The sequence below is a fragment of the Lingula anatina genome, chromosome 1, assembly GCF_051362555.1.
Source record: "Lingula anatina isolate TDL-2025a chromosome 1, LinAna3.0, whole genome shotgun sequence".
Taxonomy (NCBI): domain Eukaryota; kingdom Metazoa; phylum Brachiopoda; class Lingulata; order Lingulida; family Lingulidae; genus Lingula; species Lingula anatina.
In genome coordinates this window covers 8453200-8466530 of record NC_141767.1, presented here as the reverse complement: position 1 = coordinate 8466530, position 13331 = coordinate 8453200, and the positions used below count along the sequence as shown (strand labels likewise).

Sequence of the window (13331 nt, the reverse complement as noted above, 5' to 3'; positions counted from 1 at the left end):
CCACCCATAAAATGGATTTTTTGCCTCTGAAGCGTGATTATATCAACCCAAATGAAACATATTCCCTGTAAAATGCCCTGCAGTTGCAACCACCTATGCAATACATTGATTATTATTATTATTATATATATACCAAGGTCTTTGCATGTACTTGTTTCATCTGTGTTTGACTGCCTGCATGCAAATGCTGACTCTGCATACATGCTCTGTTGCTTGGTTTTCCCAAGAGGTAAAACATTTACAGATGATTATCACTGCTTGTTGTTAGTGTAAGGTGCAGTGGCAAGAGAGCGCGTGATCATCTTCTGTATAAATGTTTAATGGTAAGCATCCCAAGGCAATAAGTGAAGTGATCAACTGAGTAATCAGTAATTTGTAATGTTCAGTCTAGTCGATTTGTTGTCTACTGTGAGCATCAAAAACACACTGAAATTTAAATTGTCATTCACAGCCAACACAACCAGGAAGTGTAAAATGGACAATTTGTACTGACATCACTTCAGGGCATTTCTTGCCCATACACTAGTACATTAATGGTCATTTCTCCTTTTAACGAGTTTTCAGTAGGTGTATCATCAGGTCTTGGAAGAATTTTAAATCATTATCTCCTTTAAGCTGACTTGCTATTCTTAATTGTTACTTGGGTCAAATTTGCCACAGGATGGAAATAACATGATGATGCCATGTTCAAAAGGTCCTAGGAAGATTATGTGATATTACAGCTAGAGATATATATCAAAATTTTTTTCTTAAGCCAAAATGTTTTTGGATATTATGAGTTATACCTATGCACATAATGCCAGGCCCGTCAGAACTCATACATCATACACGTCATCATATATGTAGCTAAGTTCTACCTTTCAGGAGTAAACATGTACCTGGACTGAGCCTACTGGTAGGCTGGCAGGGTGATCGTTTGCAAGAGTCGATACTTCCAAGGAAGATAGTTTTACAACATCAACCCTACTTTTACCTAATCTTGGAATGCAGTGGGATTTGAGTTATAAATGCCATTCAGCAATCTGATAACAATTGAATTTAGAAGTAATGTGCTGGTCGGAGGATTTTCCTTATAGCAGAATGAAAAGTTTGCCACAATATGACTGCCCTATTGCAGCAAATTTGCTGCAAACTAAAAGTTTGGGGCAACCAGTTTGCAGGGGGTTGCAAGAAAATTTTGTATTGCTGCTTATTTGCAGCAAGAACATCTTAACTTTGCAGCAGTTTTGCAAGGAAGTCTTAATTATCAACAAATATGCAAGAACATCATAACTTGGTTAAAGTTTGTGTGAAAATATTCACATTAATTTTTGCAAATTGCGAGAGATTTTGCGGCTGCCTGATTTTCTGCTAAGGGTTAGGTTAGAAGATTGGAGGTGGGACTACATGTATAAGGGGCCATTCAGAATGAGAAGAGCTGAGTGCTAGCTGGTCTAAATATGGCGGACCCGCATGAAAGGAAGACCACTAAAATCCTGTAGTGGTCTCTCCGCCTCTTTCACGCCTCCCCACGCATTGTCCCTGCAGGGGCATTGTAATTAAATCTCAATTCGACTGGTTGAGGGACGACGCGTAGGGAGGTGTGTGAGAGGTAGAGAGACCATTACAGGATTAAGCAGTCTTCCTTTCATGTAGGTCCACCATATAAGGCCATGGACCAGCTAGCACTCGGCTCTTTTCATTCTGAATGGCCCCTAAATTGAAACATTTTAAAGTTTTGACTTGCCTATTCATAAACTGCCCTTGTATTAATAAATATTATCTACAGAATTCAAAAGGTCTGCCCACTAATTCAAATCTAACATATTGCTCAAGTGTTCAACATTTAATCTGGTAAAAGGGTACAGTATCATAATTAAATAATTTCTTAAGAGAGTAAGCAATGTGTGAGCTGTGGAAGTTAGGATGTCATCATTGATGGGGGTGGGCATTTGCAGGATCTTTAATCACTTATTTAATTTAAAATATGTACCATTGCTGTACAAGAGACAACAATGTTATAGCAAATATTGGAATTGTCTCGACTGCTTCACGGGTATTTATTATCAGCCACCTCCATATCCACATTACCTCTATATGACATAATAAACACATCACAATAAACAAGTTGAGACAGTGACACATGAAAAGGTGTGGAATAGCAATTGCATCTGACAGTCCATAAACATAATCTGATTGCAATAATCATTTGGATTGGGAATTAAGTGCACATCATAGTTCATTGAACTTAAAAAAAAACTCTCTAGCTTTATTTCCAAGGCTGCTACAACAGTTCAATATGTTAACTTTTTTTTCTGTAAAGAGCAATCAAATATAGCATCTTAGTTTGTTCATGAGGGATGTTTTGTTATATATTTTCATTTAAAAACTGGAGAGACCATTATTGCATATGGCAGCAAAAAATAACCAACCAGTAATTTAATCCAATTTATTCCAATCAGCCTTATTTTAGTCGGGTATATCCCCCCAACTTGGTGTGCTTGTACAGGCCTGTGCTTTTATGGATTTTGTGATCTAAATCGGGTTTTGTGCTTAAAACTTCAGATTATGAAGTAAATGGTACATAATGTTTTACTTTTCATCTTTTATTTAAGATCTCTTCAAATGATTAAATATTTTATTAAAATGTTAAAACATGTTTCAGTAAAATAGCGCATTTAGATCATATGGTTATTCAACATGATTCTGGCCACCTCAAATTATATTGCACTTACTTTGGATATGTTTTGGTAATGGCTTTCCCATATAACATAGAAATTAACATATCCTTCCAAACTGACAAGCAAAGCCTCTTTTTCCAAACTGATTGAGCACAATTGTTTGGTCATTAGGCAAAGATTGATTAGCACTAAAGGATTTCCTAAAGAAATGAAGAATGCATTTGTAAAAGAAAATCATTTGCTTTATGCTTGCATTTTTTTTCAGTTGATTAGTCATTGTTTGGGTTATGAATGCTTAACATTATAAGACAAAACCAATATTAATGGTAATTTTATTTATATATATTTTTTTAATATTGGTTTTTGTGTACTAATTGTATGACTTGAATACACACAATTCTCTTAAATTTGGACTTTGACAACATGTTCTTCTTTTATGTATTGAATTCATATGCACTTAAAGACAAACAACATGTGTTAGACCTCTGTGTAGGAAAAAAAAATAAATAAATAAATTTCCCAGAAACTATTTTCCAATAAACACCAAGGTATGCCTTATCCAACCATTTTGAAGTTCTATATGATAATTTTGGATGACCTTGTCTGGAATTGCAAGCTCTCATCTCCAGGACAGCTTCTGAAGTCATGCAGTTTCTCATTAATGAAGTACTCTACCTGAGAACCAGATGTTACTATAAGTTCCAAGATGAAGATGCAGAAAAAATGTGGCGAGCATGGTGCTAAATGAAGTAGAAAGAAAACAGTAGAAAAACCCAAAAATTGGTGAGAGACAAGAAAAGAAGCACTCAAATGGTCTGTGTTGGCAGTTGGGTGGACCATTGGAAAAAAAATTGAAAAAAGTTGGAATGTGGAAAATCAGTAGTTTATTTCCACAAACTTGTTTTGAATTTCCATAGAAAAATAGACCAAAAATGTGCTACATATCTATTATGAAATGTTATTGTGATCCACAATTGCATTTATGTTAAATGCTTTCAAACAAATGATATTAAGAGTTTTAAAAACATACTTGTATGAGACTGACTTGTCTTGTTCTGATTGAGCTTTTGTTGTTGGCACGAGAAAAACCAGCCTCAGATAGTGACTCAGACTCCATACTTCTGGGTGAGCAAAGAAATGCTAATATGTATTGTTTGTTTTCTCAATTTTTATTTTGTGGGTTCAAACAGCCTAATTTCAACTGAAATTAGTTTAAATAAGCAAAATAAGAAATTTTCCGGCAACATAAATGTTATCAGATTTTTTGCTTCAATCCTATCTCTACACATTAGTGTAATCACATTGCCTGCCTTTAAGAATTGCCTACATTATGATTTTTTCTCTGTTTTTTTTTTTTTAAGTTAATATGATTGATTTTCCAAAAAATGACAAACACCAAAAATGTGATGCATAAAGTAAAGGATGTATTTCACAGGACATAGTAGTTGTCATCTATGACCTCAGTGTAGCTGGGTATGCATTTGATGAGACCAATATCTTCATCTGTTGGGATATTTGATATGGATGGTTGTGATAAACATCAAGAATTTTATTTCTTTTGATTGCTGTTCTTTATGATGAAGTTAGGCATTTCTGTAATTTCTGTTCTGCTCACTGATAATAGCTAGGGATTTTGTGAATAACAAGGAAGTGATGAAAGTAATGCAACAAAATATACCAATATTTGCTAAGTTATGCATTTTTCATTGCCCATAATACAATGTCTTAATGCACATGCATGTAACCCTCTCCACCTGGTGATGATTGCTTTGGGTTGTATCAATTGCTATAGGTGAGATTCGGTTGTGCTTATGTTGAATTGGTTTTAACTCAACCACAGCACAACTGAGTCACACCTACATTGAAAACTCAACTTAAACAGAAGTCAAGTGAGTTACATAGATAAATATTTCTAGTATATTATGTTTATTTAAATGATAATATTGGAATTATTTAACCCTGTTGCACAAAGAACGCATCAGAACTTTGACACTGCCCAATATTAATTAGTGTGTTTTGATGACTGTTAATTAACTTCATAGATAGAAAATAGATGAATGAATGAAAAACAGAAATGTGAAAACATTTGTCTGAAGTAAATTGCAACTATGTTGTTTGTAATCAAGCAAACTGCCATTTACAGCCCTTTTTCTTAACTCGGGCTTTAGTGTCAAAGCTTTTAATAAAATGAGATAGGCTTTTACCAACTAAATGTAGCCACTTTTTATGAATGTGCTCATTTAATGATAGCAAATTAACTCCATCAGTTGTCGCATTTATTGATTCAGTCTCTGGCAACATAAACTGGTCTATTAATTTGGTTGACTCTGCTCAAGAGCACAGATGCAAGGCCAATTTGTTTGCATATAGCATAATATAGGTAATACCAAAACTCCTGTCAAAGATTAATGAATAATATCCATGGAGACATAGCATTAGTTGGTTAATCCTCTTTGTGTGGTGTCATCACCAGAGACAACCAGTGTCTATGTATCATTATTATTATATCATTGGTATTTCAGAGTGTAAGATGATACAGATATATAATAAGAATGAATTTTTTATCAACTGTAGACGTCACTTGAGAAATACACCTCGGTTTATAAAGTAGTATATTGCTACCTGAACATCCCACTACTGAGGTATGGAACAACAAGTTTTAATTTGAGTAATTGAAGTCCCCAATCACTGAGAACTTAAATTTCCAACTTTCATAAATTGGCCATCTTGAGTTTCAGTGGTTATATACTGTACAGTTTGGTAAAAAATGTCATCCAAGCCTTACTGAGATCTCCTTGCCTTGTCATTGCAGGAACATTATGAGCACAAATGTGTGACAATGAGCAGCTATGGCACAGACCCTGCCAACCAGGAAAGGAGGCCATCACATCTGAAGATCTTACCCAGGATTTCTGTCAGTTCTTCCATTGCCTCTGGTGAAGAAAGTAATTTGAGTTACAGGTATTTATGGATTTTATGGTGTAGAACATCCTTTACCTTGGTAGAACAATGTTAATTTTCAGTTGATCCATCACTGATCTATTGCTATTTGATATGTAAATTAAAAAACCATGTTTTTTTGTTTGTTTGTTTGTTTGTTTTTTTTTTAAAGGATCCCCCTCCTAACTAATATTGCAGTTTCTTCCCAAGTGTCACTCTCATTTTTATATTGTTTAGATGTGCTTACATGCTTGAATTCATTTATAAATGACCATTATCACTGGATTATATTTTTACAGAATTTTTACAGGTGCTAAAATTTACTATCTACTGGTAAGAAAAAATAGTTTTGCTCATAGTGCCTTTATGGTGATTGAAAACAATGTATGGCAACAGTCATAAAAAGTGTAGCAGCAGTTTATCTTTTTTTTCAGAAAAGCAGTTGTTTATAGCGTGACTGTGACATATATCTTTCCTACCACAAATGAAACTAATATTACTGAACTGCATGCAAACATACATGGCCATGTTGCTGCTCAGTTTTTAATGAGCATTCTGAACTGGAAGTTCTCCAATTTGCTCTGCAGCACTGGTGCATTTATGACAGGGAGGTACAATTGTGGAAGAAAATTGGTTTGATGTGGTAAAGTTTCATTTTAGATATATATATTCGAGCACTACCTCAGTTGTCAGGTATGATACCCTGAGTTTCACAGTTTATTGGTAACTAACCACCACTATTACTTGAAGTGGCAGAGGCATGCACATAGCTGGAAAATAGCATCTTGTAACCTCGGAGTTTAAGGGTGGGTTATGTTTACTTTGTGAGATAATGCCAAAACCTTGGTTGCTATGGCAACCCTGTTAATTTGCATCAGAAATTGAGGTATTTAGGATTGTTTGTATCTTTTTCAAATGATATACGCATTAGATGCCCAGTTTCTGCTACACTTGTATATTAACTAGAGAAATGCAATATCCTCTCCTTTTTATTAACTGTTTTAGTTCTGAAGGGCCCGTTTACATGCTGTTAATTCAGATTAAGATAATTCAGATACTGTCAATTAAGATGAAGAAAATATTTCAGTATACTTTAATAATTAAATAAAATAAATAAAAACAGAAAGGAAGGTATGTTACAGACAATGCTGCAAAATATGTGCATTTATTGTCTGAGTAGGCATTGAGGTAAAATAGTCACCAGGTTTATATACCTAGATGTCTTTGTGAGAACTTGGTAAATTATGGAAAAGAGAATCAGAATGTTTGGTTAAGTTGAAGATAAACCTTAAAAATGTTTTGATGGTTGTATTAAACATGACTGTGTAGGTTAGTGAATAGCCATTTTATGTGCTGTTGATGTTGAAACATATTTCAAAGATTAAAGCCATGTTTTTCCTTTTTTAAATGTCCCTAACATTTTTGTTCATGTGATGAGTTACTTCTTTGAAAGTGATCAGTTTGACATGATTTTATCTAGCCAAGTTGGTTATTTCTTCAGTTACTAACTTTGTGTTCTATTTGTAATATCATAGTTATTCATGTATGCCGCTAAGCTTATCTAAGCATCTGAGGAAGTCTGCCAGTACGGATACAGATTGAGTTAATTATGTTATCTTTTTTCTCCATTAATACTGATTATGTTTCGTGATTCTGACAGAAACAGCATGCTTTACATGCTCATTTTGTCTTCAAAAAATACAATATTGATTCTGGCTTCATTGCATTTCCAATCAATATGGACTGTGGACTTTCAAATAAAACAGCAAAGCAAACATGGACATTTACTTAACTTATCTTTGTCTGGCTGTCAGTAATGGTTGAAATTAGCTCTACTGCTGACACCTGTATTTTGTTCAGAAGTCGTGATCAGTGTATCACATTTGGAATCATTAAAATGAAAATGCGTAAGTTTGCAGTGCATTTGTGCGAGCCTGTAGCTAGCAATTTTAAAGAGGGTGGGTCTTTTTCTGAAAAAAAATTAACCTTATACCATGAAACCTTTGTGTACTTAGGCAAAATATTACCCAGAGGGGACCTTTTCCTAGAAAAAAGGGCAGTATGTTAGGAACCCCAAACCCCTCGTGGCTATGAGCCAGGTGGAACCCTTGTAGTTTTCCCTTTTCATGTAGTTTTATTAGACTTAAAGGTATGTCAAACTACATGTAGGTGTGTTTCATTGAAAAACTTCTGAGCCCAGATTGGACTCAAGTAAGTAGTAAATATTTAGTCTCCATTTATCCAAACTAAATCAGTGCATGTAATCTTTAACATGTGGTAAATATCAGATGTTTTTTTCTTAAAAATCATTGAATAATTTGTGTTTTTGCATATATTTTTCCACTTTTGCCCTATAACTGCTAACTGGTTCAATGTCTTTTATTTCAAATATGCTTTAAAGCTTTGGAAAAAAAGGTAGCCTGAATTTGAAAATCTGCATGATGGATAGATTTTCACTCGAGTAATGACACAATTTGTAACATTATGCAATCCTTTTGTCTGGTGCCTTCCCTAACACAATCAATCAAGCTATGATTTAATCCCATTTAATTTTTTCTTTAACCCAATAAGTAAGGAGGAATAACATGTTAATTGAATCAAAATAATCTTATTTTGTTAGGTTAATAGAAATGCCTTTTCATAATTATGTAACTTATTTTGTGATAAATTATTGAAATTAAAAATTTTTTTCTGTTCTCTCCCAAATCTTCTTGCCCATAAGTGTCATTGATTCTGCCTCTTTGAGTTTCAAGGTCTGTATATGTCATACTTGATGACTCCTTTCTTTTTGATGTACATGATTTGTCTACATGATGGATTTAACTGCATCCTTATTGACAAAAAAGCACTTGCCTTATTATTTGCCTGTATAGCATGGTTATATATATCTGTCGGTTAAATTTTGATGTGCATAAAAGTTTAACTTGATTCATGTATGTGTTCATTTTTTTTACAACAATGAAAGCAATGAAAATGTAGCCTCAATGTTTTAAGTCTATGTGTAATTCAAAACTTCAAAACATAAATATGCTGTGGTAACTGTTACAATAGAGTCACAAAGAATTTTGTGGCAGTTCAAATAGGACAGACAGTACCAGTATATTGGTCTGGTTTGGCTGTAGGTTGAGGTCACATCTGTAGTCAATATTTTAAAACAATGACAATCTCTATCTTAATGTTTCATTTTTATCTTTTTATGAGTGTGGTTTTGACATCTGTATTGTCCATTTTTACTTTGAAAATGAAAGTATGTTCAACTTGGCAGAATCCTTATAAGTCTATGCCCTGCAAATTACCAACTCGGAGCTTTTCAACTGTGAAAGACTAGAACAAGAAAGAGAAATTACTAGAAAGTAATATAGGTGGCATCAGTATCTTTCTTACCCACCTGACCTGTTTCCTAGTAGTTTGATAAAGTACTTGAATGTCCGTATTTATGAAAATTGATGAATTGTGGAGGTTAGGGATTATACATGTGTTTCTATCTGACGTCTTCTTCATTAATTTATAATTTTCTCATACATTTATAATCACTAGGAGATATATTTTCTCATTCAGGCGAGCTGTCTACACTAGATGTAATGGTAAATGAGGGTAGGTAACATTTCAACAATTTAGGGGTGCATTTTTCTGTCTTCTATATTCTTATAAAACAAAAAACAAATTAAGGTAGATGGCAACAACAGTATGGTGATAAAGGCAATTGTTCAGTTAATCGTACTGTAGTTTAGGATGCTGTATATTTTTCTATTGTTTATTTGCCTTGGTGCCTCTGATCAAACTGCTGATTAAATGTCATATAATTGGAAACCTGACAAGATGTCAATATCCCAGAAGACTGCACATGTATACACTGTTAAGATACAACCTGAAATCTAATGGACTGTTACAATCTAGTCGGAGCCAAAAGCTATAGTATTACTATGGTTACTCTTTTTATCATTTTTTTAACTTCCCTGGCATTCATAACTTGTGTTGCCACAGACAAGCCATATCACTGTATCCAAATGTCCTTTCAATTTTGTATATGGAGTTAATGTACTGAGACTAGTTACAATATATACAGAGACAACGAGTCCATTACCATTAATAAGGAGGTTAAAACCCATCACCTCAGCTAACCAGTATATCCTTCCATACACAGGAGATAATCCCCATTATTATATTGCTGTATGATAAATAGTCTCATAGTCTAACCCCGCCAGGGGATGCTACAGGCTGCATTGTTTCGTTATCGTAGAGTTCAGGTGAGTCAGGTTGCCAACTGAAAGCTGAGAGTTGCTGTAACTTATTTATTTTATCAGGGACTTGACTAGTGGCTTGAGTAGAAGATGTACTATCTCTTAGAGACTCAAATGCTGAGAACTTTGACTTGATATTGACTTTAACTTTGAATGAGAATGAATGATAAGTAGACCTAGTGGTAAATCTTTCTGAGAGGAGTGGGCATTGATCAGTCATTTTCCTGGGATTGGTAAGTAAGGCTTAGTTTTGTCTAAACTGTTATGCAGATTGACGCACAAGACATTGACTAATAGTGTCTCGGACATGCTCCACTCACCTTCTTGTTGGTTTGAAATTGCATTGGCTCTTGTCATTTATATGCCTTGTCAGTTCATTTATTGAGTAGGTTTATTTTCTCGAAATCTGTCGTGTCACGACTAAGCACTTGCTCTCAATTGAACAGGGAACACAGGGGTAATTTGGTTCAAGGTTCGTCTTTAACTAATGGATTGGATACAAGACTTGTAGCTCACAGGTTGAGAACTGTCATGAGTGGTTCTCTTTCATGAGGGTCAGGGGTCGTAATTACTCCTCTGGGAAGTCAAAAAATTGGATTTCTTTCCTTTGTGTTTATCATGTGAGCTTTGTTCCAAATTGCTCTGGAGATCAGCAGGGTTTTAGGTTTCAGAAAATCTTCCCTGGAAAATATCAATTGGTTATCAGTTCAAGTCAATCATTCCAACAATTAATTAAGCTCCGGGACATATTATTTGATCTAAAACCAGCGTTAGGTTTTAATGCAGAAACGCAGTTGGCATTGGATACAGCAGCCTGTACCATATTTTACTCTAATGTGTAAGTATACAGAGATGATATCACTACTAAGGTACATGTATGTGGGCCTGTGTGGAGGCTGTGAAGAGAGGAAAATGTGATCAAATTTAATCAGGACACTCCTAGCTTTATAACAGATTGAAGGCAGTAATAATATGAAGGACAAAAATCAGGTAGTGGTTTATGCACTGAACAGCTGTGACATAGCAATGTATGGACAAATTCGATAAAATGGAATTCTCTGATATTTGAAATGTATGTATTCTTTCAATTACAATGGGTTTACATAAATAAAAGCTTCATGTCTCAGACTACATGTTGATCTATAAGGACACATTTCTGTTTTAGCTAGCCAGCTTGGGTCAGATATCTACTGTACTCAGCTTTGTGAGTCAAAAAAACGGTTTTTGAGTGTCCCAGATATGTCCGGCAGTAATAGGGAGTGCGTCATTGAGCCTGTGCACCATCAGCACTTGTGGGCCCATGGACAGAGACCCCCTCAGCGAGCAAGAAAGCCATCAGATGAAACACTGGAGAAAAATGGAGGGAAGTCAAGGAAAATAAAGCCAAAATCTGAGGAAGAACCTCCTAGTAAACGCCGCCAGATCATCTTAAAACATATTCGCAGATCTTGGCCAACTTCAAGTGTACGAAGACCAGGGTAAGATAGAAAATGGATGATGTAATATTTTGTAAAAAAAAAAAGGCTGCTTGGGTTTCACATCAGCAGTGCGCTCATTTTGCAACTCATAAATATGCAATGTATGTAGGTAATTACATATTGGAGTATTATGGTAAATCCTTAGAATTATGCTTTATTGTCATTCAAAAAGTTCTTGTGATGTTATGGAAATCCATGGCTCACAGTATGTTACTGAGTATTGCATTTTCTGTTAATTTGGGGAATTGCTAAATCCTAATCTATTCTTAGCTATAAAAAATGCTGATCAATTTCAATACTTCATGCAAATGTCAGGAAAATATCTTGGAACAATAGGAAACTTTTTCACAGAAGTTTTTATTTCAGTATAAATTGATAAATATACAAGATTAAAATGAAACAAATAGATAGCCTTATTGACCAGCAGTTCATAGTAATAAGTGAGGCAGTGAAGAAAGTCCAAAATAGTTTTTTTTTTTACCTTTCTTTGTTGGTATTTTTTAATTGATTAAAATACACCAATTAGACAGACAAGAACCATGGTACATCTTGAATTAAAATGACTATTGTTGTCTACATAAATAGCAAGTTGATGAGTTAATGCAAACTATAATTACATGCAATGTTAACTTATATAATTACTAGTGTCATAGAGTACACTGCTTTTCTGTCGTATGGACAACATTGAATCTTTTATAGAATGATGTATATAGAAAATTTTCACACCCATGGCAAAGTGGTTATGAACAACGAAGAAGTGTTGCAGTTGAAGAATATAAACCTCCATCATGCTACTAGATTTTGTGATAATTTGCATGTATAGAATTCTAAATTATTTTCAAGTCCTTATCATCCTGTTTAATCATTGGTGTGTGTGTGTGTGTGTGTGTGGGTGGACAGAGGGGTGTGTGCGTGTGTGGCCATATATATCATTTCTACAAACTGCAGATATGAACTGCAGTCTAATGCTTTATATGAAATCACTTTTTGTTCTAGTTCTCATGACAAATTTATGGTCTTAAGTTCCAGTTGCTGCCTCAGATATGTCCGGAACCAGTATGTGGTCACATACATTAACATGATAAGCTTTTCTGACGCACTATCTCTTTTAAAATGGTGTTTATTCAAGGTGTCACCTGCCTTGCAAACATGATATTAACAGATCTTGATAATGGTTCAGGCATTTCTAAGATATAATCCTCAGCTTCCTTTATAAAAGAGTAAACATCTCGGCTTATATTCACATATGTAAAAAAAAAGGACATAGAAATAATTTTAACAGGTGTCCTGTTAAATTAGCACTATTCCTATATTCCTATACTTATGATTGTACTAGAGGAGTTCATAGGCACCCCAAAGGATAATCTCTGTGTGTAAATAGTTCACATTATGACATAATTATTTGTAATTATTTGTAGAAAGATTGATGAAAAACATCCTTCACAGATAAAAAGGGAAACCTTTCCCCTATAAAAAAAAGCATGTCAGGTGAAGGACCAATTTTTAGTAAATCAACCAATAATAGTGAATCTGTAGGATGAGGGTTATGAAAATTATTTATTTTTATGATTGCTTTAATGATTATTTTTAAAAAGTGCGCCTGCAACCAATTGTGAACATGCAACTGTCATGTATTTTACTGCCATATGCACAGTGTGTGGTTTCTGGAAATGTCTTGAGGCAGGGGTACATGTTAAAGTATAGAATTGCAAAGACTGATGATAGCATGACAATTAATATGATATATCTAAATGAATCATGCAATGCTCCATTCATCATTGGGAAAACAGTTTTCCATGAATATTGATATTTTGCAAATACCATGTTAGTTTTTCTGTGAATACAACATCAAGTAAAAGGTGATATATGTACCAAGGTGACTAGTGTGCTGTTCAATGTCACCTGTAGTATGACGAGATATTGGATTTCTCATTGTGAATCAGTTTGCTTAGACCTGTATTTTCTTGTTCTCACAAGGCTTTTTTCACTTTCTGACATTTTTCTTTTAAGTA

General features: G+C 34.3%; 1 protein-coding gene across 2 annotated transcripts in view; it reads left to right on the top strand.

Moving 5' to 3' along the window:
* The window catches only part of LOC106181325 (3',5'-cyclic-AMP phosphodiesterase 4C), a 116193-nt gene that overhangs the window by 8394 nt on the left and 94468 nt on the right, over nt 1-13331 (top strand). The window contains exon 3 of one of the 2 annotated variants that reach the window (XM_013565667.2): nt 5473-5621. In XM_013565667.2, the coding sequence (XP_013421121.2) occupies nt 5473-5621 (149 nt within the window). Of the gene's footprint in view, nt 1-5472; nt 5622-11300; nt 11320-13331 lie in introns of those variants that run through there. The other variant, XM_013565669.2, reaches the window with a different exon arrangement.